Consider the following 27911-nt stretch of genomic DNA (forward strand, 5'->3'; position numbering starts at 1 on the left):
TGTTGAACTTTCAAAAGGAGAGAATCGAACTGAGGCCACCAGAAGTAGGGGAGAGAGAGAGGGGTGTTAGTGAGAAATGAGTAAAGGGCCACCAAAACTGATGACATTGTGTAATGTTGAGTATACTAATTATCCTGATTTGAGCATCACATATTGCATGCAGATATTGATATTCAATACTGTACTCAATAGGTATGTACAATCAATTATGTTTCAATAAATTTTTAAAAAATCACACACACACACACACAAACTTGTGAGGGTAGATGGTATTGTCTCCATTTACAGGTAAGAAATTAATCACCCAAGCTGGAAGTGTTGGCGCATCTGATTCCACCTTTGTGTTCTCTCACTGTGCCACACTGGAAATAAGGTGTGACTTATGGAAGATTGCTCTGTCTAGTATAACACAAAATTGCATCAAAGATACATATCAAATTAGGAACCCAAGAACTCTGCTTGTACCACCAGCATCAGGAGGTAAGTTAGCAACAAGAATTTAGTGATGCTAAAGAAGCAGTATGGAATATGTAAAGTTTTGATTAAATGAGGTCTAAAACTAAGAAGGTCTCTATATGAAAAGAGTAAAAGTTTAATAAGTGAAGATGCACATTTCTGCATATCTGACAGGGAGGCATAAATATTGTTTGTTTCTGCATAAACTGCATTAGAAGGAAGATTTGATGATAGCTCTATGAGGAAGATTTTGAGAATGGCATGTTGTTAATAAACTGAGATTAGTGGAAGCACTTCTGTTCCATGTATGCTGAGCGCTTTCTATAGATATTCTTGGTGCCAAACAGTATGCCAGGGACTGGGGATACAAAGATAACACACAAGGCTCAACCCTGAGCAGTTTTTAGTTTAGTGAGAACCTGAACACTGTAGAGGAAATGAGTTCTTGAGTGTGGTAGAGGTAGAGGAATCCTTACAGACCCTACTTGAATGGGGACTTGAGGTATGATTAGGAGTTCTGTCACTAAATTAGGAGGAAAGGGTATTATTATTCCCAAGATAAACTAAATGTGGGTATGCCCGAAGATATAGAAAGGAATCTAGAAAATTCTGGTAGGTATGCATTGGGGGGGCGGGGGTTGGGAGGAGCAGTTAGAAGCTAACCTGAGGCCTGTTTGCCCACAGTGCTCTCAGATATAGGATTAATGGAAGGGGATTGCGTGTAATACCTAGCCCACAGGTTTCTAACCTTTTTTTTCTACTTATATATCCTCATATATTTAATTTACTGCAGTTAGCAGACATTTTTATTATTCACAGTAGTCGTCTAGAATGTACTGCTTTAGAATCTCTGCGAAGTTAGGTATTCTGGCCCCTCAGTGATTTGGATCCATATTTCCTGGACACTAGCACCCCCCCCCCCCCCCCACACACACACAAGGAGTCCTGGCCCAGCAGCTGCCTGGAATTGCTCTTTCATTAGTATCCGCTCTGCTCCAACATAGCAGAAAAATTTAAGAGTAGTTGCCAGGGGTTTTTGAAAGTATGTGTTGGGAAGAGAAATATGTGAGATGAGGAGGCTATATAAATTTTAATTTATGGGAAATCTAAGTAGAGATTATGATAAGAAATTGGGATCTGTAACTCGGGAGAGAGGTGGGAACTAGAGATGGGTTATCTGTGTAGAGATGAAATTATATCATTGAGCATGAATTGGATTTCTCAGGGATGAATGTGTAGAGAGAGAAGGGCTACAGACTGGTATGGGTTTTTCAGGTTCCTGATGGTGATACTGATGGCCTAGTAGATGGAAATTGTGTTAGGGACTTCAGAAAATGAGAGATGAGTGAATTGCCTTCCTTTGAGGAGTTTGCAGAATTATTCTTCACATTTGCCATGCGTTTTCAGAAACACTTTTTTTTTTTTTAGAAAATTTACTTAAGTGGTTCTGTCATCTAAACAAACATTAAAGCAAAGAAAGTCCCAAAATTAGAATATTCATCTTGCAATCAGTTTGCTAGGAGTCACGTGTGAAAGGAGAGATAGTTTCTGTTCTTAGGTGGCCTGGAATAGAGCAGTATAAATAATGATTTTCACTGAGAATATTAGGTAAAGTAAAAGCATATGATAATATAGTGACATATTAGTAGGAGGATCATAGTTACCCAGAAACCATAATTCTCTGAGACTCCACCAGTGACTGGGAATTATGCAAGTAAGGCCTCTGAGAAGACAAATTAATGTCACAAGGTATATCCACTTCACTTACAAGAGAGCATATTGCATGCTTATGTTTCTATCCATACAGATTTAGCTGGCTTATTGTTCTGGTTTCAACATGTGCAACCGATGAGAAGCTGCAAATTTGAATTAAGCATCTTAGCAAAGAAAGGGACCTTGAGAATTATCTCGTTGAAATTCCTCCTCTTACTCATAGGCCCAAAGATGTTAAGTGACTTATCCAAGATCATTCAGCTAGAAATAATACTCTGAGTCAACTTGACCCTTAGTCCAGTGTTCTTTCTATTCTACCATAGGGTAGAAGGAGCATCTATAAAAAGAATGTGATGATATCGAGAAGTAACAGCCCGACAGACTATAATGTGCAGGGGCAAGAACTCAGGAAGCACAGCAGTTTCAGGTCATTTAGTGTAGATGCACTTCAGTGGAACCTGAAGTTATCTCTGTACACAGCATTGCATAGTCATCAACGTTCATAATTATTAGTCTGAATCACCAGGAAAAAGTTAACTTATGTGCCTTGCCTTTTTTGTAACATATATTAGGAATATTTCCATCCCAAGTGGTCGATACTTTCTTTTAAATTTGCAAGTAAAAACCCCTCACCCATCCAGAAAACTAAACTTCAGAATACAATATTCCCTAGAATGCTGTATAAGAGAGGCTTACTGATGAAGGGACAAACCTCTCTGGTGACCTGATTACTGTTTCATTAAAGTGATAAGATTTAGATGTTTGGTGCAGAGAGTAATACATGATAAAGGTTGCATAATTTTACTGACATCATATGTCTTGTTTGCAAAGCTGATGGTGAAGGCTCATCCTTGGCAGAAAGTGTGAGTCTCAGCAGGAGTGGTTTGTGTTCTTTTACAAACTTGACTTTGTTGTGGAACTGGGTCCTTTAAACTCCCATTCACACAGTGTCCACCTTATTCTTCTGGCTTTGAAACCACCACGTGTTATTTCTGTTTTGTGACTGTTTTCCATCCTTGGCTGACTCCATCTTGGCATTTCTGTGGCTCTCTGCCCTGGTTCAAGCTCATTTCCTCAGTTTTGGTAATTGGTGTAAACCTATTTTAACCCTTCATTCTTGGTTCAACCCCTCTGACTCTCATCCTCTTTATCTTTTCTTTCTATTCTTTCACCTAGGCCAGGAAAACTGGTTCTCGTGTTAAGACACATTTAATTATGAACTTGGAAAAAGTTAACATTTGTATTCATAAGAAGCCATTAGAAAACAAAGTTGGAGGCCTTTTCAAAGCAAAGCAACTTGAATCTGTAGATCACTTTGGGTAGTATGGACGTTTTCATAATATTAATGTCTTTCCTCTTTTTTATGTCCTCTTTAATTTTTTTTGACAGTGATTTGTAGTTCTCATTGAGATCTTTCACCTCTTTGTTTAAATTTATTTGTAATTATTTTATTTTTTGGTGACAATTGTAAGTGGCCTAGCTTTCTGCTTTCTTTCTTTCTTTCTTTCTTTTTTTTTGGTGTATAAAAACACTACTGATTTAAAAAAAAAAAAAAAAAAACACTACTGATTTTTGTGTGTTGATTTTGTATCCTGTAGCTTTACCGAAGTCGTTTATCAACTCTAAGATTTTTTTTTTTTTTTTGGTAGAGTTTGTAGGCTTTTCTATATATAGGATCTGTCATCTGCAAACAGGAACAATTTCACTTTGTCTTTTCCAATCCGAACACCCTTTATTTCTTTCTCTTACCTGATTGCTTTGACTAGTTCTTCCAATACTATGTTAAATAGGGTGGTGAGAGTGGGCATCCTTGTCTTGTTCCTGTTTTTAAAGGAAAAGCTTTCAGCTTTTCCCCATTTGCCATGATATGTTGGTGGTAGGTTTGTTGTATATAGGTTTTATTGTGTTGAGATACTTTCCTTCTATACTTAATTTTCTGAGAATCTTTATCCTGAAGGGATATTGAATTTTGTCAAATACTTTGTTAGAATTGAGCAGTTTTGTCTTTAACCTTATCCCGGGGTTTATTTTAGTCACCATTTATAGCATTTTTAGCTATAAAACTTCCAGGTAAACATGCATAAAATTTTAAAAAGGCATCACCATTTTCTTTGTCTCCTCTTGGGATATTTAAGTGGCTTCGAGATTTGTTATAATGTGGATAAGTCAGTCAGGGGAGTCACTTGTGCATTGCAGAATGTTAACTAACATTTGACTGTATTTCCTGAGGGAAGTGCTGGCAACTTGCAGGGCATATAAATTAAAGGTCATTGGGTTTCGTGCTGGGTGGAAGATGTTAGGGTTACTTTCCCTTGAATGGGGTAAAGGATTGTGGAACATCCAAGACAGTGTAAGGAATCGTCTCCTTTGTGTGTCAGCGGGTGGGAATTATATTTTGGCTTGGACTTATTGCACATGGAGCTGTAAGAGGCCACAGAAATCAGGACTTCATTCAGGCTGTCCTGAAATGAGAGTTGGCTACCCTTTTCTTACAAATCCCCAAGGAAAAGAGATTCCATATCCTCTGACTGCACATTTCAGAGCCTCACAATCACACTTCTTGGGAGTTCTTCCTGAGCCCATTCCTAATGCTTCCTCTTTCAGATAGTTTTTTTGACATCTTTTTAAAGAAACTTTTACTGTTTTTTTTTCCTTTCACTTTTAGTTTCTATCAAAACAATACATGCTCATTATATATATACTCATTACAAACACATCAGAAAACATAAAAAGTAAGAGACAAGAAAAGTAAAGCCACCACAATTTTAACTACACTCAGAATAATAAGGGAGCTTCATATATTCTAACTGTATTTTGATTTTTGTCCTTAAGACTATATAATGCTAAGCCTTCTCAGTGGGCACATTTCTACATCTTTCGAAGTGAGTCTTTGTTATATTTTATATCTCTAGGATAATTTAATCGCTATCCTATTTTTGGACATTAAGTTTGCTTCTAAGATTTAGTAATTACAAACAGCAGGGAAATAAATATTCTTTTTCATGTCTTTAATTATTAAGATAAATTCCAAAAGTTAGAATTACTAGAATGAAAGGCATATGCGTTTTTATGGTTTTTGATATTTTCTGCCAAATTGCCCTACAGTTAGTTTCTAGCCCTACCCACTAGAGTATGTAAATAGCCTGCTCTTAATTAATTTACACTGCAGCTCCATCACAAGAACCTGGGAAAGAAGCTCACTGGCCTGGGATGGTCATTTCCTAGCTTGAAGTACATGCTGTCATAGAGTCTTAATAACCTAGACCAAAATTCTAGCCACCTCATGCCTTATGGTGAGAGTAAGAAATTTTAATATATTTGTTTGCCTTTGAAGAGGAAAAGATGAATGGTGAAAAAGAGAACGGGAGTTTTGGACAGATGTGCAGCTATGTGCATGAGTGTTCTCTGCATTCTCCTGCCCTTAGCATAAGTCAGCTTCCACATCGTTCCTTCATGGACCGTGCTCAGTGGGATGAATCACAAACAGCCATGTAGGTACAAGTGCAAGTCTCTGACTGGGTGACAACCAGGGTTCTCATCTGTCAAATCTGCCTGGCCTATGAATCCCATGACTCCTTTTGTATAGGACTAGTCAGAGGTAATTCGAGGCTGGAATCCCTGTGTGTATTAGTTAGGAAGATCAGGCTAATAACAGTTTCTAAGTTTTTGTGGAAAAATAATGAAATGGGCTACAGAAAAAATATTTCTTGTGGAGACTTGATTAAAACATTTTCTCCTGAAGAATCTTTCATGTGAAATAAATATTGGGCAACCTTTTTGTCTTAGGAAGATTTACTTTTTAGTGGTGGCAACGTTTGCCAATTAAAGTACAAAGACTTTGATTGTGCTTTGATTCACCACACTGTCTTGGGTTTTTGTTTTTTGTTTGGTGGTGGTGGTGGTTTTGTTTTGCTACCTAGCCATGTTGAGGGAATCCTAAGGTAAAGCTTTTTGACTGGCACGGTATGTCAAGTCACACTGGTGCCCATCAAAGGGGTTATAGGTGTAACGTGAGGTATGTGTCCCTTGAGTCATTGGGACTGCCTGCCACAGTCAGCCATACCTGTTTAACTGACTGTGCAGTAGACCATTACCTTTCCTACATGTTCTGTGGTATGAAAATGACTTGGAAGCACTGCTTACAGACCTGTTTTGGCCTTTGGCTTCCTTGGAATATTATAGGCTTGATTCACCTTACTCCACCTCCTACAGTTTACTCTGGTACCATTTGGGGAGAATTGGGAGATCCAAAAAATTTTAGGTTATACACTAAAACCAAGGGGACCTAAGATTCTCTGAGAGTGTTTCTGAAATTTAAACAGTGACTTTTCCGTCTTCAATTCATTTTGCTCTGGAAGAAAAACTTAGGTAGGCTTGGTTTTGAGCTCCCATGTTCATGAGCTATTCCATAAACAATGGGAAGTGCAAAGATAAATCAGTCACGGGTAACAACCATTAAGAAGCTCACTGTTGCATGGACCTGCTTGTTTATATTTGTGTTTTCTTGTGGATTCATTATCCTTGGTTGCAGTTCACATAGGTGTGAAGAAGTACTGGGTTCCTAGATTTCCTTCTAAAAATCATACTGATATAATAATTTCATTTGGGTATATATGCAGTAGTGAGATAGCTGGGTCGTAGATAGATCTATTTTTAGTTCTCTGATGAATCTTAATACTGTTTTGCACAATGGCCATACCAATGTGCATTCCCACCAGCAGTGTAGGGGAGGGATCCCTTTTCTTGCCGTCCTCACCGGCATTTGTTATTTTCTGTTTCCTTGATAATAGCCATTCTAACTCAGGTGAAATGATATCTCATTGTGGTTTTAATTTGCATTTTCCTGATGATTAGTGATTTTGAGCATTTTTTCATGTGCTTGTTGGCCATTTGTATGTCTTTTTTTTGGAGAAATGTCTGTTCAGGTTCTTTACCCATTTTTTAATTGGGTTATTTATTTTTTTGCAGCTGAATTATTTGAGTTCCTTATATATTCTGGATATTAGCCCCTCGTCTGGGTGGTTTGCACCCACTTTCTCCCATTCTGTAGGTTGTCTCTTTACTTTGTTGATAGTGTCCCTTGCTGTGCAGAAGCTTTTCATTATGATTCTGTCTCATTTGTGTGTTTTTTTAGTTGCCTGTGCCTTTGTAGTCTCATTCAAAAAAGCCCATTCCCATTTTGTGTAGCATTTCCCCTATATTTTCTCCTAATAGTTTAATAGTTTGAGGTCTTAAATTCAGTCTTTGATCCATTTTGAGTGGATTTCGTATATGGTAAAAGAGAGGGATCGAGTTTCAGTCTTCTGCATGTGGATATCCAGTTTTCTCAGCACCATTTGTTGAAGAGGCTGTCCTTTCCCCACTGTATGTTCTTGGAACCTTTGTCAAAAATCAGACACCTGCACTTTTGTGTTCATTGAAACACTATTCAAAATAGCCAAGAGATGGAATCAACCTAAACGCTCATCAACTAACAATGAGTGGATAAAAATACTGTAGTATGTATACACAATGGAATACTATTCAGCTATTAGAAACAAAAAGATATCTATCATTTGCAGCAACATGGCTGGAACCGGAAAACCATTATGTTGAATGAAATAAGTCAAGCACAGAAAGACGTATGCTGCATGATCTCACTCGTATGTGGAGTCTTAAAAAAAAAAAAAAAAAGGTTCTTATAGAAGTAGAGAGTAGAATAGTGGTTACCAGAGGCCAGGAGTCTGGGAGGATGGGGGTAGGAGGAGTGGTGGACTAATGGGTACAAAATTGTGTATTTTGTATACACATTTGTGTATCTGTATACGCAAAATGAATCATTGTGCAATCAATGTATGCATGTACTGAAGCAACACACTGTGCCCCATAAATATGTACAAGTCAATGTTGAACAAAAATAAATAGTTAAATCCCTTAAAAATAAAAATTATACCATAGCACAGATCTCATTGTCTACTATTTGGATGCAAGTTTCTGAATGTTATAAAATTATGCATTTGTAACAATACTTTAGGAAGAATTTGTTGGCGATTTCAAGTTAGTTTCCCTGTATATTGGCTTTACTGGTGATAAATTGTAAAAATGGATCCGTGAGTTGAATCTCAGAAACTGTTACTACTTAGGATCTATTTCATAAACTCACAGAGCTAGGTTTTCTTCACATCTGTCATTTCTTTAAGACTTGTGACAGCAATTTGCTACTCTTGATAGTTTTATTGACTTGGCAGTAGTGTTTACTTTTAGGATCTAGTATTCTTGCATATATCTAAAGAATATTTGTAGTATTTTTGAATAAACTAAGAAATGCTTTATTGCCCATTTATTTTTTAACTGCCTTTTTGGGGATCACTGTACAGAATATATTCTTTTTGTTTTGAATTTAAAAAACAGAATTTGTGATTATACTTTTTTGATGAATTTTTTTTTAATGAAAAAATTAATTTTAAAATAAACTTTTCTTTAGAGCAGCTTTAAATTCATAGCAAGATTGAGCAGAAAGTACAGAGAATTCCCATATACCCCCATCCCCACACATGTACAACCTCCCCAATTATTGACATCCTATTTCACAGTGGTGCATTTGTTATAATCGATGAACCAATATTGACACATCATCATTATCCAAAGTCCATAGTCAACGTTAGGGTTTACTCTTGGCTTACATCCTATGGGTTTTGACAAATGTATAATGACATGTATCCACCAATAGTATCATATGGAGTAGTTTCATTGTCCTGAAAATCCTCTGTGCTCTTCCTACTTATCCCTCCCTCCCCCTTAATCCCTGGCCTGATAGTAAAGCTATCAGGCTTTACTGCCTCCATTGTTTTGCCTCTTGCAGAACGTCGTAGTTGGAATCATACAGGATCTAGCTTTTTAAGATTGGATTCTTTCACTTAGTAATATGCATATAAGTTTCTTCCATGTTGTTTCATGGCTTGCTAACTCATCGCTTTTTAGCACTGAGTAATATTCCATTGTCAGGATGTACCACAGTTTATCCTTTCACCTGTATCTTGATAGCTTCCAAGTTTAGACAGTTATGAATAATGCTGCTATAAATGTTATGTGGACATAAGTTTTCACTTCATTTGGGTAAATTCCAAAGAGCATAGCAGTGGGATCTTATGCTAAGAATATGTTTAGTTGTAAAAAACTGCCAAACCATCTTCTAAAGTGGCTGTACCATTTTTCATTCCCACCAGCAATGAGTGAGAATTCCTGTTGCTTTCCATCCTCACCAGTATTTGGCGCTGTCAGTGTTTTTACCATTCTAATGAGTGTGTGGTAGTATCTCATTGTTTTAATTTCCAATTCCCTAATGACATTTGGTGTTGAACATTTTTCCATATGCTTACTTGCCATTTATGTTTTCTTTGGAGAGGAATCTGTTCAGGTCTTTTGCCTTTAAATAGTATTTTAATACAAACTCCTTGTATTTTATTTTAAAAATCTACTTTATAAAGAATGCAAATTTCACTGTTCAAATGTGGGGACCCCCCCTATGACTTGGTCCCCCTGGAGTGTTTAACTCTGAGTTGTTTACACTGAGTCTCTGGAAATTTATCAGTTACAGTCCAGGTTTTTCTATGTGGGTTATGGTTCCCATGAAGGTTTCTGTTCTATTGTGTTTCCCTGTATTGTCTCATCTTTCTCTCCAACTTTGGGGCAGCATTCGCCTGTCACCTCATGTCTCTGGTGGATGTAAGAAGAGTTGATTTTTCTGTTTATTTGGCTTTTAACTTGTTGTTAGGATGGAGCGATAACTTCTAAGCTATTTACATGCTGGACAGGAAACTGGAAGTCCCAGAGGATATTTTACTTCTTCCAAAAGTGTATTGTTAGTGAGAATCCAGTTCTTTTCATAGTAACTCTCTAGGAATTTTCTCAAATAACATTTCAAATACTGTTATATAATCTGAGACTGGCTCTCATGATTAAAGGCCCTGGGAAGTGAGAGATCTACACAAAGGGCAGAAAGTCCAATTGTGGTAATTATAGTATATTTTGTTTAAAAATCTGATGGTATAAATCTTTTTGTTTCTCTGTATTTTCCCAGATAAGAGCAGAAAAGATTGATTTTTCCATATGACTAAATCATTTCAAATACATTCACTGGTTACTCTCTGTAGAGAGAAAAATATTTGGCACATACTTGCTTAAATACTTAGCACAAGGTAATAGTATAATGTGTTCATTTGTCTATTGCTGTGGAATTCCCAAGAACGTAAAAAATTTACGTCATTCCCAGATTAGATAACAATATAACACAGATCTGTGCATAATGAAAATATTTGCAAAGATTGGCTTATAGCCTCAAGCAATATAACAGATTCAATGCATCAATTAAAAATATAACTTAGATAATAAGTTCAATTTCACTTCCATACTTTTTAGGTTTGTATTAGTTACATTTTAATGTAAGTGAGTATACATGCAAGAGCATTTGTGTGTATGTACGTTTTCCTGGTTAGTGAACCAAAGTGGCTCTTACACTTTGAGTGTTAACCTGGATAGGAACTTTGATTTCTTTCCTGATCATTTGTTTTTCTTTTAGCCTGCCGGGGTCTTTTTTAACCTCAGATTTTGAAGTTAAAGCATTTCTTTTAATTATACAGATAATATATGAAATTCATAAAAAGGTGACAAAATATGTCAAAGCAAAAACTAAAAATACCACTCTGTATTCTGTCAGCTCCAATCGTGAATGTGTATCATTTCAGTGCTCTCTCTTTCTGTCATAAGCAATATTTTTAAAGTTGTGCCATCTTTTTGTCACTTCTGTATGAGCAGTCATTCACATCAAGATGAAGAGCTACCTATCATAAGTTTGATATATAAATATTAGTCATTGGTTTGGATATTACATAATGTATTCACTTATTTCCCAGTTGTTTGGCATTGAATTACTTCCAATTATTGTGATTATTGATACTGGAAGCAGTTCTATGGTTGATATTTTCTTAGATTGGCATTGGTTTTTAATGTCATAATTTTTACCAGGGTGCTAGTAGGCCTTGATGTTTCTCATCCATTTGTGTATCTCCAGTTTTTTCCAGAGAGACTTTCAAGTTAATGGTAAAAGAAAAAAATTGTTTTGTAATATTTGAAGCTTCTGTTCCTGTAATTTCATATATTCAAAAGGTGGTGATGGTTCACCATGGTCTAATCTTTAGGACTAAACCATTTACTTAGGAACAAAATAAAATCTTACCATGTTTAGTTAGCCCTTTTAAAATCTAGAAGCAATATTTTTGTTTTTAAAGGTAGCATTACTGGCCAGCCACAACAACAATAATAACAAAAATGAAATAGCACTTATGTGACAATTCATTGAAAAATAATGCCCCTAAAATAAATCCTTTCATATTTGCTTTAAATAACTATAATGCAAATTATATAATATGTAAACATTTTAAATATTAGATCTTCTCATCCTTATCTAGTAATAGACATAATTTATGATTTTTCCTTTAACAAATTTCCTTTAACATAAGGAAGCCTTATGTCAAATTTTCTAAGGCTTCCTTATGACCTTACATTTTACTGTTATCAAAGATTGATGAGGTTTTCCCTCTGGAGCTGGTAAAATCGAGCTGTTGACATAGTTACAGGAGCAATTTCCCTCTCTTCCAAGATATTCTTGGCAACGGACTAGAAGAAGAGATGATAGCAGGACCATCACATACGGAATGAAGACTAATTGAAGTAGAGAGGAAAGGCTGGCTGTGACTGGCCAAGGATTCTGTTAACATTTTGTGTGGGGTAGCAAGGGAAAGTTTGCTAGCCTGAGAAAAAGGGGTGGTGATGTCATTCCTTAAGGAAAATTCATGAAGCAGAGCAAGGTCTTTCTTTCCTTTTTTTTTTTTTGAAAGGGATAATGTAGGTCAGAGATACTGAATTTGGTTTTTGTTTGGATTTGTTAGTTGTGCCACGACCTTGGAATGTCCAATTGGAAATGTTAAGGGGTCAGTTGGAATACAGTTCTGGATCTTGAGAGAAACAGATTAGGGCTGAAGATAGAGTTGGGTTCTGGCAAATAGTTGCTGAAGTCTGGCTAGCAGATGAGATCACCTGTGTGTTTTTCAGTGGAGGCACAACTTGAGATTGTGAATAGGGCACTTCTTTGTTGTTTGGGACTGACTCATGCTCTGAGGACTTTTAGCATCCCTGGGCACTAAAGGTCAGTGGCATTCCTCCAATTTTGGACATTCAAAACTTCCATTTTTCTCCCTTCATCCCTACCACACTCCCCAATTTCCAGAAGGATTGGATGAAGGCTGGAGGGAAGATCATAGTACCAATTCAGGTTGAGATCCACTGAAGTGATTGTGTAGAACTGCTTTGTTTAAGAGATATATAATGCAATCCATTTTTGTAATGTTAAATTTCCTAGTAAACACTAAAAATGTTGATGTTTTTTGTTTTCTAGTAGACATTTAAAAAGTTAAATTAACTCTAATAATATATTTTATTAAACCCAGTATAACCAAAATATTATTTTAAAATGTAACTAACTCAAAATTAATGAGAAATTCTAAATTATTTTTTATACTAAGTCTTCAAAATCCAGTGTGCAGTTTACATATAAAACACATCTAAATTTGGAATAGTCTCATTTCACCTGCTCAGTAGCTGCATGTAGCTAATGGCTACCCAGACAGCACAGTTACAGACCGTGCAAAGAAGCTGCTTAAACTAATGGAAGTGAATTTATGGTTTGCCTTGTCACCTTGTTTCCTATCCTCTAAAAACAATTTTTTTCTTTTATTCCTGTGAATTAGCAGTAAGATCTTTGGAGGGGATCCAAAATTAAAAATCATGTTTCTTGCCCTACTGCTCCTCACATCATTTAATTTTTTTGTAAGAAAGAACCCTTCCCCTTTTCTTTAGCAATGTAATTTGTATAGCCTGTGGTGATTATTTGTTCTTTTAGTTCTCAGCAACTATATGGAACAACCACAAAGTTGTATTGAATTTTACGTTACCTAAAAGATAACATTTCTAACAAAATTAATAAAATATAAACATGTTTGTGTTTTATTTCATATTGTGAAATACTTTCTTCTTGATAATACGGGTCAGTCCTAGTTTCTATGAAGAAAAGCAAAGTATAAAAACATCATCCATAAAATCAAGTGTAGAGCCAAGAATGAAACTCTTTTAGTTCCTTGTTGAAAATTAAGTCACCATATTCATTTGGGTAATTACAGTTTCTTACTTTGGAGGCTTTTGGAAGCAAATGTGGTAGATTCTCATTGGCCATGTCTAAGAATGGGGCCAGGAATCTTCCCTAAGTTGCTATATTAATCTCAAAATCCCTGCAGACTTCTTTCAGTTCCCATGGCTTGAAAAAATGAGCAAATTAGCAACCCCTTTCTAAAATCTTTGTACTTGTCTAGTAGGAAAATTTGGGTATGCAGAAAGGGTAGATGGAATTCAAACAAAATAATAAACTCACTTTATAAAATGTTGCTAACTTGCCAGCAGGTATCTTCCAATACTAACTATAAATATTCTTTATCAGGTATTATTTTCTTTTAATATTGAATTTCTGTTTATACGATTTTATTGGGTGATATAATTCAGCATGAAATTAAGATTCTTTCCTAACAAGTTCATAACAGCAGTAATAATAAAATGGTGGTTCTTAAATGGGGTGCCTCCTTCCCTCTCCCATGCAATATTGGCAATTTCCGAAGGCATTTTTATTGTCACAACAGAGGGGATGTTACTGGGATCTAGTGGTAGAAGCTAGAGGTGCCGCTAAACATCATACAATGCACAGGACAGGACAGCTGCCACAACAGTTTCTTATGTTAATATTCATAGTGCAGAGACCCTGGTCTAAAAGAATATGAGTTACAACACTGGACTTCCTAAGCAGGGCAAATTTACTCTGTCTATGAGCAACATTTATTTTAGCTATATTCAGTATCAAATAGCAGAAGAGGGTAATAGAAACTCCCTGGGTATAGGAAGTTGTACAGGTTCAAAATTATACTGTTTCTATTTTTATAAGCCAGGTTTATTAAGAGGCTGGCAGGAAGTAGCAAGGCCTGAGTAAATGCAGTGCAGTTATATAATTCCTTAATAAAAAAGTGTATTCCAAATTCTGTTGAATGAATTTTGTTTCTTTTCTGACTTCTGTTGTGTTGTGTTATGTTTTAGAATTTGAGAAAGACCCATAAAGGGAAAAAATAGCACGGGATTTAATTCATATCTCTCCCCCCTCTCTTTTTCTTTCTCTTTCTCTCTCTGTCTCTCTCTCTCTCTCTCTTTCTCCCTATAGAAATTTGAGAAGGGGTAGGGATAGTTGGTTGCATGTGGAAGAGCAGAGATGGAGAAGGCCGTCATCAAGATTATGACTGCAGCCTGTGTAACGGCATGGAGGGGTTGATATTGCTGGCTTCATATTGCCCAAAATGCAGGCTATTTTAAAGTTTTAGCAATTTGGATTTACTAGTGTTTTATATCCTGTGTAGTTCTTTTCTCTTCCTCAAATTTGGAAGTTTTCCACAGCTTAAATTACAGGCCACTTTGTAGGTAACTTCTTCAGTAATGTATTCATTGAATATGTTGCAGTGGTAAATATCTTTCTTTTAAACAGTGCATTTCTGGGTGATCATGTGAAAGAGAACCAGTAAAGCCATTTTATTTAGCACTGCATCACACAGAGCATTTGATTGCCAGGAAGTGATAGCAGACCCTTGATGGTTGTCTTTAGTAGATGGAAAATACTAAATGTCCTCATTAAGATGTCCATGAGGAGGTGTGTTGTATCCCTGTATAATTAATGTATACATCTTCACCATTTTAAACAGATAATATAGTTTATTGCTGCCATTTACCATGAGAAGTACATAGTAATTGTGTAGGTCAATGTTTCATCAGTAGTTACCTTTTTTTTTTGTTTAACAAATCTAATATGTCCATTCTAGTTATATAATAGTTCATATAGAGAATCTAATAAATAAAACTAATGGTTCTGCAAAAAGTAAAAAAAAAAAAAAAAAAAAAAAAAATCATATTAGGACACCCATACCTAAAAATCATTTTGAGAAGAGTTAATGAAATATGACTACTATTACTACTGCTAATTATACTTATTTATTATCTATAAACATGTATAAAAGACTTATTTTATGCTAAGTATTTTATATGCATTGTCTCTTTGGAACCTTAACTTTCTATGTTATACAATTTTTTTTTATCAGTATTTTACAGACGAGACAACTGAAACCGTGAAAGGGTTATATACCTAGTGGGTGGTAGAGTATAAAGCAGAAAGTCTGATCATTAGGCCCTTGCTCCTAGGCAACATTCTATTCTGACTTCCACCTCTATACAGTAATGAAAATGTGCAGAAAAAGTATGGACATGGAAGATAGAATGGTTTTAAAAAGGTAAGAGATAAGGTAGTCAGAATTCTTAGATGATATTGGGTAAAATGAAAAGAGGTATTTAACAGTATTGACAATAAAAATGTCAAATGAGTACAGGAATTGGATTGTACAAAAATTTAATTGTTATAACTAAATACATCATTTGGGGAATCTGGAAAAATCACATCCAGGGATGGATATCCTTGGAAACTGACAGAATACATTTTGGGTTGAGCGTATGCATTTGGTTACTTGGCAGCCCACTAGTAATGTCTTTTCTCCACTGCATTCCCAGGACCCAGGGTGCTGGGGGTAAGTAGAGGAAAGTCTTGGCCATTCTTGTTATGTGTCTGACATGACCATCTAGGCAGTACAGATTATTGCAACATGCTTTTTGTTGATATAGTCTTTTAATACTAACTACTTTTGTTACACCTTTTAATAAGACAAATGCTACGTAATGCTTTTACATGCTTTGATAACCCTTCTGTGATCAAATAAAAGTAAAGGTTAATTTTTCTACCTTTGCTTTTTTTTTTAAAAGATTTTTTTCTAGAAAAACTTATTTATCTTAATTTTTAGAATCATTTATAAAATACAAAAATACAGATATTCTGCAAATACCCCCCCCCTTTTTACTTTTTTTTGAAACATACATTTCATTAAAAACCAGTATTGTGTTCAGGGTTTCCAAGGAATATAAAATTACGTATTTGTTACAAAGTCTTAACTAAATGATTGAAATATAAATATGGAAAGGGAGTGAATATGCATTCTTGGAGAAAAAGCAAAACCTCGTTTACTTGTTTAGTGATTTACCATTTTTCTGTCCACAGAGAACCTTAACGTCATTTATTCTCTATTTTGTTTTCATTAGAAAAGTCATAATTTTAAAAAATTAACTTGGATTTTTATTTCTTTTCTGAATTCTTATTCTCAGCTCATCAGTACTAGTTTTTCATGCAGTGCAGATGACAAACACTCAATAGCCTGTGTTTTAGATAATCCATTTTGGGTTTGATAAAGAGCCACTTGATGTCATTGTAGACAAGAAAAGGTGAAAATATATGTCAATAGTCATTTCCTTCATTTCCTACAGAAAATAATGGCTTAATACTTGATAGTAATCTTCATTTTCTCTAGGCACAAAGGACCAGTGATGTTATTCATTATATATTCCATTCAGTGTTTTGGATGTTTTTTCATTACTATACAAGTGACTTTTCATGAAGTTAAATGACTGATGAATATGTTAATGTACATTACTTCTACTTTGCCAAATAATCTGTTCATTTTTTGTTTGTTTGTTTTTACTTTTGATAACCATGATAGTCTGTAAAACTGATCCACACCCCCCCTCCCACATGGTAGTAAAAGCAGAGTTAATTCCTTTTTTAGATAGGTAGTGGATCAGAGGATTGGTTGATATAATCTTTTTTTCACTTTATTTTAACTAAACTTGTGTTTCCATGTTTGGATAATTTGACTATTAGTCTCTATTACATGATTGGAACCTCCTCAGCTTAAGAGAAACCTTCCCCTTTGTGTGACAGATTCTGAGTAAGCAAAAGTATATTGAAATTAAACAATATACTCAAATATCCATGTATCCCAGATTGCAGTAGGTCCTTTAGGAGGAAGGAATGACATGGTTTCTTTTCCTGCTGGGTTTCCTGCCTCAACCTTAGAGTAAAATCTAGACAAATCAATGCCATTCTTAATACCCTTATCCCAGCCCTTTCTTGCCACCACACTTCTCCCGGCTAGTTGGTCACCAGAGGCTGTTTATTCTTCCTGCAAACTCTTTCTCCACTGCTTTTCCTCCTCTATTCCCACTGCCACTGCCTTAGTTCAGGCCGCACAGCCTCTTCCCTTGGGCTGTCGTGGTAGGTTGGCAGCTGGTTGCTCTCCCTTCTGTAGCACATCCTACATCTTTATAAGCATCTTCCAAATTACTTCTAGCACTGTCTTTCCAAAAACAAAGCTTAGGTACATTAGCTGTTGCTTAATAAGCCTTCATGACTCCCATCACCTATTGTTATCCCCAAACATTTCTTCCCCTTTTATCTCAACCTCTCCTAAGGCAGGAGGGCATTCTATTTTGTTCACTTATACCACCAGCACACAGCAGGCACTAAGGAAATATTTTTGAAGGAATAAATGAATTACCATAACATAGAAGACTTTGCATGACCTGGCCCCTAATTACCTTTCTGATCTTATCTCTAGTCACTTCTGCAATGAACATTATATTTCAGCCATACCAAGTTCTCTTTTACTCTTCACAAATATGGGGAATTTCACAGTGCTAAAATTTTGCCTATGCTTTTCTTCCCACGTCAGCAACCAGCTTATCGTTCCCTTGACCCAAGAGAATGAATTGATTTTATGTTTAGCTACATTTTTTTCTTTCATTAGCCCACCAAATATTTACTGAGCACATACTGTGTGTTAGACACAGTTTTAAGTCTAAGGATAGAAATACTGTTATGAACAAGAAAAAAATTGCTCTCCTGGAACTTAACATTCTAGTGTAATAACAATCTGTCAGGTAGTGATCAACATTACACTGGAATACATTGTACACAGTCCTGGAGAAGGGAGCATTTTTGACGTGGTTGACATGCAGCCTGAGCAAAATGGTAGAAAGTGGAGTTGGGCGAAGGGTTAGAGGCACTTGCTGTAGGGCAGTGTAAGGACGTCAGAATGGGCTTGGTGCCCTCTCCCTTCAGTGTGCATATGATCAGTTTGTCATTTCTTGTTGCTTCTACCTCAGCCCTGGTACCCAGACTGTTGTTATGTCCAGAGCCTGAAGCTTACTAGCCAGAGTGGCTTGCTCAGTTCTGGGTTTACATGGCTTTGTAGCAGTGTCAGAGTACCCTGTGGCTGAAGATCTCTAACCCTGGTAGCAATAAAAAATTTTCACCCCAGAGTTTCGAATGATTATCATTTTTATAATCTTGGGCAGATTCTGTAATCTCTCTGAACTTAATTTTCTTGTCTAAAATGTGCAAAATAAAAATGTTTTGTGGGTATTGAATGACTAGATTGAAACCACACAAAACTTTCTCTTTTGTTCACTGGTATATCCTAAATAACTGGAATAGTGCCTGGCCCACAAATATTTTTTGAATAAATCAGCATATGAATGAATGATGTCATAAATGTAAAGCACATAAAACAACACTTGGTACATAAATGCTCAATAAATGTTATTACAATTGTTATTTTTTAAATTGAGAATCTCTGTGATTATATTGTGGTTGTGTTGCAAATGTCATTCCTCTAATTGTCCATGTGTGGGGCCTGTCTACTGCATTGGCCCTTCCTCCCAGGCTCACGGTGCCTGGTTTCTGTGCCCATGCATGTGCCTAGGGAAGGAGGCCTGGAGGCATGGGCTGGAACACGTGGGTAGCTTTCTGATTCTTCTCTGCCCTTCTTTCCTAACTCTGGACCCTGTTGAGACTAGGTCCTGAAAATTAGTTTCTGCTAATCCTGTTTCCTTTCCTGGACTGAACTCAATTCTTTCTTTTCTTTACCTGACATCAAGCCCACATGTTCAAGTCACAAGTAGTTCCACTTGATTAAGCCTGTCCATCCTGGCACCCCTATACCTGCTCCCACATGTTGCGTGGCTGAACTGAGGATTGGCCCTCCTCTCTAGTTTGGTGGTGGGTAGGCACTTGTCATGGTATTTTCTTGCTTTCTGACCACTCCTGTTCTCCAGTCTCTGGCTTAACTTTGGCATCTCCCATAGAGCCTCATGGTTCATGAACGTGGTGCTGTGGAATGAGATGGCTTTTGCGCAGCAGATGCCCTTACTGCATATTTATGGAAAGATTTGGCCAGCTCACAACCTCCAGGTGTTTAGTTCTTCAGAGTATGAATAACAAAAATACTTTTCTGTTAAAATTTTGTATTTATGCTGGAGTGAAAAATGTTATTCAGAAGCTCAGATGCCATTTTAACTATCCTTTGCACAATTAACAAATGAAAGAAGGCACACATCTGGTGTAATTACTAAAAATGTACTGAGGCCCTATGGAAATGCCAGTAGTAAATTTTGGCTTCCAATTTGGGGTTGGTTGCTCTTTCAAAAGCACTCATTTGCAACTTTAATAAGACCTTTTATCTGTTTTTCGTGGCTGGTTTAGCAACTATGACTTACAGGAAATATTCCAAAAATATTAGCACAAACTGTACGTTGTTTTTGATAATTTAGCACTTAACCAGCTTAGGAAGCAGAATGATCCTTGCTATCAGGAAAAACATGCAGTTTTACTAGTCCTTAGGAGAGACACTATTCCGTATGTTTTGATGTGAGGATTTTTATGGAAGGATTTTGTTCTTGAGAGTGAATACAGATATTTCAGAATAATATATATATATATACATCATTGAAACCACGAAGGGGATTCGAATTAACGGTCCCAGTAGGGGAACCCTCAATAGTGTTGGTTCTTAGTTCTGTTGATAAAATAGTCATTAACATGATACCAATTTTTCCAAACTATAAAGGAGTGAAAGATGAAAGGCTGGGCTAGAATGGTAGATGTTTATTTTTTTTACCACTTCAGATACTTTGGTTATTCATATACCCTCTACAAAATTGAGTTATCAGTGTGAGAATATGTGAGCATTAAAAAATATGCTTTTCACCTAATCTGAGCAATTATGAATTAAATGTACAAGCACGAAATGCACCTGTCTTGAAAATAAAATTTAGAAGATGAAGTTACTGTATCACTCAATACATAAAACTTTGTAAAAATATTGAACGAGCTGCCAAGTATATGAATATTTTCAAAACACTGGATAGCAATGAAATTACCATAAATTTTCTCGATGTTGAAGTCAGAGTGGGACTGACTTGCTAAATTAACTCAAAGATATTTTTAGGATAGAAATGTATAATCTCATTAAATTTAAAAAATAAACATTGAAAACTTGATTTAAAGGAAAAAAACATGAAGTAGATTTGAAACCAGAGGCTGATTTGACTTTTTATTATTCCCCCAAATGTTGATACTCTCCAGTGACCAGAAGTTGCATGTTCAGTTTCTTGACTAAGTCAGCTCAGCTTGGGAGGTAGCTGTTACTGAGATTTCAGAGTTCCACTGTTGGGACCTTCAAGAAGAGTCTCATATTTTCCCCCTGTTTTTATTTAGGGAGTGTATACTGATGTAGAGATAAGTAGATAGAGTGTGGCAGTTAAGAACACAAGCTGAGGTCAGACTCATTGGGTTTGGAACAGAGCTGTACCACTTACTAATTGTGTGATTTTGGACAATTTTTTCTCCTCCTGTCTCAGATGCCTCAATTTTCAGGTAATATAGCACTGATGTCTTGAGTTGCTGTGAGGATTAGAATATCCATATGCACAACTTTTAGCACATGGTCTGGTCCAAAGTAAATATGCAAATATTAAATATTATTATTATGTTTGTTTCCAAGATAATAATAGAATGTTGTTTCATGCCACTATATGATTTGTTGCATAGCAGTAGATAATTTGTTACCTAAACATGGTTCCAGTCTATTAGGTTTGTTTACCCTTACCCAGAAAAAGAGGAAGGAATTAAATATTTTTGTATTTCAGTATAGGTTTTAGAGTTAGTTGTTAACCTGTTAGTTGAACTGGCGCATCTGCTGTAGGGCTTGAAAAAAGTTGCTACTGTTATTGGTTTTTGTTGTTGTTATGGTTTAGGTGAGTCAAGAAAGAGAAGAGGTTGACTTCTTTAATAAGTATTTCTTATGCAAATGCCTCATTTCCCAGTAAACTGATTCTTTTGCTTTCATCTGTAGGAAAAGGTACCCACAGTATGGTACTTTTAACCAGTTGGCACGCTTGCATTATCAACCTTTAAGAATTTGCTGTGAAAGTGCTTCAGTCAACTTGGTACATTGAATCTTTAGTCTCTACTCGTATGTCCCTTAGGAACACAGGTATGGGGCAGGGGTGGCGTATTCATATTTCTCATCACCTGTAGCCAAACATGAAGATTTAAGGTGGATGCGTATTTAGGTAAATATGCCCTGTACGTACAGAGATCAAAACAAAGATCAGCAGATATTTCTTTGCTTATGAAAAGAAACCTTGTTTAACAGTTAGGACTTTGAATATTGACTGGCTACCTCCTTATTATTCCAACTGGGCAAACTGATCCACTATGAGGAGAAGGGAGAGGAAAAGACCTGCAGTAGAGAGGTAGGAGGGCAGATTGTAGTAGTTGACCTGGAAGTTTATCCCCATTGTATGTCTTATGAGTTATGATCATTGAAGATCAGTCCCTTCTCTTTGCTACACATTCAATCCACAGTATTCTGAGATGTTGAGATCAATGACCATTGTGCTTTTACGGCTTTTGAGTAAGAGAGCTGAATTACTGTGTCACCAAACCTTATTTGGCAAATAGGAATACCCAGAGTACCATTCTCATCCAGCGCATATGGAATTGGTCAGTAGCCAACTAACAAATCCTATGGATAATTTTGCCTTAAGTGATAAAATTTACTCATATGAAGCAAGTAACACATACCCACGTGTGTTATCATATGTGTGAATGTATGTATACATACATACACATAAATCATAATTCTTAGGGTTGTATAATATCAAAATGTGACCACATAAATATACAAATAGTACAACAATACTAAAATTGACTATAATTTTATTTACCTCTTGGGAATTAATTGAGCTATTGATCTCACAGCTAATGAGTTTTGATTAAGATCATGGCAATATATGACAGCAGTTCCGAATTATTAGAACCTATTACATATTTAAAGTCTATAGTCATCTGAGATTGTATGTATCTGATTTTAGCTTAGTTAGATAAACTCATCAATATTTTGTTCCAAGGACTTTATCATCAATACTGTATAATTGTCATGCATTGTATAAAAACCTTGCACTTTCCTTGATGGTTTAGAAAACACTGTGTTGCTCAGTGCTTATGTTTATGCTAAATTTTCAGGCATATATACAGGTTTAGTCTGCACTAGTTGGAAGAGTTTAATAGTTGAGGCTTGGTTTCCTAACTGTGAACATTATTATTTATTATGGTTTATTATGGTTGTGACTAGGAATGATCCTGGAAAATCACAGAAATATTTCCAAGAAAACTTGATTTCTTAGAAAATTGAGAATGTTTTATTTTTTTCACTTTGACATGATACTAAATTGTACATCCTGACATTAGCACATGTAGAATTATTTAAGAACAACAATAAAACATTTTTAAAAACCATCATGAAAGTACAGCATTATTTAAATGTGCTCAGTGTAACATGGACCCAGTCAGGTTTTCATGATTTATCAGTTTTTAACTTCAAAGACTCTGGTTAGCTTGCATTTTTTTCAGCTAATGAGTTTATCACAGCCAGTGGGGAAAAACAGTTAAAGTATATCAGCTGTAAATTGGTACAGAGCACTAAAAGGGACATTAGCCTCTAATCAGATTCTAACAGTTCATTAAACCTGCCTTTTCAGGATGCTCTTTGTCTTTTCTCCTCCTTTGCTTGGGCTTCCCTTATGAAGCATCTACTGCCTTTTCATCTGGGCAAGACCTCCTCCAGGGTAGGAAATGATATCAACTCATCCTTCATTGTCTACCAACCAAACAGCCTAGGGATGCTTTGTTCAGGTGGATTCCTAGAGCTGCTGTGAGAATGAGGAGTTGAAGGCTGACAGCTGCAGGAAGGCTTTGTGAGACTGGATGGTGGCAAGCCAAGCTGGCTATTTAGAACCACGGAAGCAAGTGACATGTTAGGATTTGAGATCCATGCCCGATGTGTAAACAACTTGTAGGCCTCCATGAAAGGATTTCAAGTGTGGAACAAATTAACTGAGCTCTGAGCTCTCCAGTAATACTGTCGTTCCTTGTGCTCTAAGCTATCTACTATGATGTACAATCCCTAAAAACTGTGGGCAAATCAAAAGCAAAAATTTTTAAAAAGTGTCCTACTAATTTTGATGAGAATATGACAGTAACTTGTTTTCTCCTTTTTATTACCTAATAGACTAGGTGGTGTGGACTTTTTAAATGCTCATTAGTTAACTCTAGAGTAAATTTGCTTTTCCTTCCTGTTGTTGATTTCTTGGTGCAAATATTTGTGATGAGGCCCTAAAAATTTTATTTCTTCAAGTATATTTCTTACTAAGAGTAATAAAATATGGGAAATAATTAGAGCTTCACTATACTGCACTCTTTGGTATTATTAGGTAATAAAACATTTAATTTTTGATTTGTTGAAATGGGAGTTGTTTTTATTTAACTGCCTGTTTGTGGAAAAGCAACTCTATAAAAGGAAAAAACCACAAAGGTTTTGAAATATTGACCTTTGTCACCATGTAGGCAAACCATATAGAAACTGATATTTTTTCCCTCTTAATAAGACTACTTTAATGTCATGTGGTTACATTCTGTAATTGAAGAAAAATAACCAGTCTTAAAAAACTCATTTAAATTTAGCCATATGAATTTCTTAGTATATGAAAGTAAAGTTGGCATTCTAAACATGTTTTAAAATATGAGCCTATTTGGGTCTTAAGCAAGCACTGATATGTGACTTTCTGATTCCCTTCATAGGTTACTGACTTCAGGAAAATCCCCAAAGTAGTAAAAATTAGTAGAAAATAACTGTTGATTTAATCTTCTTATAAATATTGTTGGAATACTGTTGAGCCACAATATAAATGAAGTTTTCTTTCAAGATGTGGTAAATTGAGCCAAACATATACCAGAAGAGAAAATAAATGATATATTTCTTAGTTATGACTTTAGCTTAAGATTTTAGTCTTAAGCTAAGACTTATTTTGGTTGTTTTTATGTGGAAATTTTCATTTGATCTGAATTGCCATGATATAAAAATTAAATGTGTCTAGCCTTATATTATCCTGCTTTTAAATTATTTAGGCTTTGATTAATACGAGACTATATAAATTATTTTATCTGATTTTCTCTTTTATGGATGTCTGTATAATACAACCTTCAGAACTAAGGAAGAGAGAAACTTGCCTTGTATTTACGTCCACTATTGAGAAAGCATGATGAATTGTTCTAGCACCATATAAATTTATGTAAGGTTTCCATGCTCCAGTTTATTACAGTCTGACCTCCACCCCAGAGGTCAGAGGATCAGACTGATTTATTCAACTTCTTGGTCATTATTTCAAATGAAAGTTTAGATTGGGTGGGTAATTGGTTACTCTGATATTCTCATTTAATTACACTTCATTGTTAAAAAATTAGGTTAGCGGTACTAAATGCACTACAGATGAAGGAAGACTACCAGATGTCTTTTGAATGCTTTAGAGCTGAATCTCCTCCTCTCTCTCTCTTTTTTCTTCTCAGAATATCAACACCCTTGAGAACAGAATGTTAATGCTTGATGGGATGCCGGCAGTCAGAGTCAAAACAGAGCTTTTGGAATCTGAACAAGGGGTAAGCAGAAGTTTCCAAGGATGCCTCACCCCTTTCTTTTGATGATAGGGGCATTCATTTCCAGAACATGCTGTGGTTTGCAGAACACTTCTTATTTTTTCCTTGCCTAAGCTTTCCTCTGTCTTGAGTAAAAATCTAAGATTGTAGCTGATTCTCACCCATTTGTAACCCCAAATATTACTCCCTTGGAAGGCATAGTGACCTTAGAAGAACCATATGGCTATATTTAAATTGGTGAATGTTTAGCTAATAAAAAAGCAAAGAGGAAGTATTGAAAAATAAGATGGGAATATAATTTCAGTGCCAAAATAGCTTGGTTCTTTCTAAGTTAGGAAATAGCAGAGTACAGGTATGGGAATGTTACTCTTGGATGGATTTCTCTTTTGACATTTATATTTACCCTTTTTTTTTTTTTTTAAACTCTGTGAAGACTAGGGCATAGTAGATGAAATTGAGGTCAGCTAATTTTAAAAGTGCCTAAAAGCAAAAGATAGGTTGTTTAATAATATATAGCCAAATAGATGAATAAATTTGTGGGTTCTGAAAATATAAGGACTAAGCACAGATTTTTTTTTAAAGGACATGATTAACATTTTTAGCTTCACTAGGTAAAAGCATAAAGGCAATATAAATGGTTATAGCATGGGCTGACCACTTTATATATTTAAAAGAGAATGTACTGCTGATGTGTTACCTATCTTATCAACCACCACCACTGAGGCAGCACAGATGACTGATTAAAGGACATAAATTAGATAAATATATAATCTTTACTCGTGAACATTATGTGGGCAGGTGTATGGCATTTTGTTGTAATTTCTCCTTTCCAGTGTAAGCCTGCGTTTCCAACAGATCCCCATCTTGGTAGAGGATGCCATTTCACTTTTATGTTCAGTGTTGATTTTTGTAGCTCTGAAATGAACTTTGTGGAGTATGTCAACCAATAGCAGGACTCCACATTTCTATACACGATATACATGATATAATTATAAACTCATATAGATTTAGTCCCAGACTGAGGCAATAGTGCAGCGTGAAAGAAAAGACTATGTGGCAGTTGCTAATGTTATATGTTTAGTAGAGACAACCCTTCAGAAAAAATCATGAGTTCACCTGGATTTTCTAGCCAGACTCATGAAGTTAAACCCTATATATCATCCAAACCATCCGAATATAGTTTGAACCTTTATTGATTATCCTAGCCACTGAAAGGATTTATTTCTTTGGAGTTGCATTTTTTAATTCGTTTCTCAATCTAGAATAAAGTAAATTTCTGCACAATCCATACAGATTATAATATTTCATTCAGAGAAGATAGCCTATTTCCACTAATCTGGAAAAAAAAAGTGATAAAGCAGTCTACATTTTACAGTGTTGTTATTTCACACTACTCTCTTCAACTTGAATAATAGTAAATCTATGCAAATCATGCATGTTGGAAGAAGGCAAAAACTACTGAAGAGCAGTCAGAAGCTCTGACCTGAGCCAGTGCTCAAAGACAGGGTGATGCATTGCTGTCACTATTCCTGGTAATCTTTAACAATATCCAGATAACTATCGTTTTTCAGTTTCAAGGAAAGACTTGCAGGAGAGATCTAGGTGCACAAAAACCAAAAGCCAATATTTTCAGAGGTTTGACAGTGTGGTTAAGAACTCACACTTCCTTATTTATAGAAAGTATTTTTTTGCATGTGTGTTCTTAAATAGGGACAGGAAAAATTGTGGGTTTATAGGTATTACTTAATGTCTGTTCATTAAAATCAATTTTGTTCCTTGTGAATGGAGCTGATGTTTGGTATTTTATTTTAACCTTAATTTAGACTGTGCATGTTGGAGGGAAACAGGAACTTTATTTTTAGTTTTGTATGTACTTCTTAAATATGTGACATACCTAATTTTATTCTCTTTTATAAGCATCAAAAGAAGCAGCCTGCAGTGTTTAATGAAATATATTATGACTTAACTCTCTATTAAATACTACAATTTGTATTTAATAATTTGTGATACTTTATATCAAATCTTCTTTAAAATAAATAATATCTAGAATTTTACTGATTTTCATTTTTGGTCACTTTACTAGATTTTTCATTGGAGATGACAGGATGTGTTGCAGACTATAATTTCAGGATGTCAGAAGTGTTTTTAGATGAGTGCTAGAATTTTGAAGATTTAACTTTTTTATTGTTAAAGGCTGGTTGAAGTTTGATTCTTCATAAGAAAATGGAAACATAGAGGTGAAACTTAAATAATGACATGTACAACTATTGGCTTTTGGAAAAGATGAGACATTAGTTACAGTGAACAAAAAAGTTATAGACACTTGTCTGTGTCACAATGAATGAGAAAGTCTGAAGAAAGCCTGAAGTTTATGCATTGGTTGGAATCTCTAAGCACTCTGAAAAACCTAGTTTTGACACTGTCTATAAGACACAGACCTTAGCCTCAAGTCTTTCGGGGAAGAAAAATTGGTTTTTCTTGCAGGTTGCAGGCAGTATTTTAAAGATATCCTACTTTACATGGACCTTCTGTTTCAACGCACCATGAAGGCATATGTTTGTTCTCTCCTGCTCATTATAAATAGTCACTTAGGTTTTCTGCTGTCAGCTGGTCTCTGCATGTCTCCTGCCCTCCCAAGGAATTCAAGAACCAAGGAACACATTTCAGAGCTTAAGGAAAGACAGTGGAACAAACATAGGTCTTTTCTCTGAAATGTTCTGGCTGCCTTGCCTTATTCTGTGAATAGTTTCATGGTGTGTGTATGTGGTCCTGTCTCTTCGATCAGATTGTAAGCTATTAGAGGGCAAGAACTATTTCTTATATTATTGTCTTGTATGAGCATCTCTTGTAGTTCCTGGCACGTGATAACTGCTCAGTAATACATGATTTATTCAACTACTATGGTGAAGAA

At 35.6% G+C, this 27911-nt stretch overlaps 1 protein-coding gene across 6 annotated transcripts in view; it reads left to right on the top strand.

Annotated features, from left to right (window-relative positions):
• Positions 1–27911, top strand: part of KLF12 (KLF transcription factor 12) — a 412532-nt gene that overhangs the window by 160677 nt on the left and 223944 nt on the right. For all 6 annotated transcript variants that reach the window (XM_063102267.1, XM_063102269.1, XM_063102271.1 and 3 more), the window contains one exon: positions 24914–25003. In XM_063102267.1, coding sequence (XP_062958337.1) covers positions 24914–25003 — 90 coding nt within the window. The remainder of the gene's footprint in view (positions 1–24913; positions 25004–27911) is intronic.

The sequence above is a fragment of the Cynocephalus volans genome, chromosome 7, assembly GCF_027409185.1.
Source record: "Cynocephalus volans isolate mCynVol1 chromosome 7, mCynVol1.pri, whole genome shotgun sequence".
NCBI lineage: Eukaryota > Metazoa > Chordata > Mammalia > Dermoptera > Cynocephalidae > Cynocephalus > Cynocephalus volans.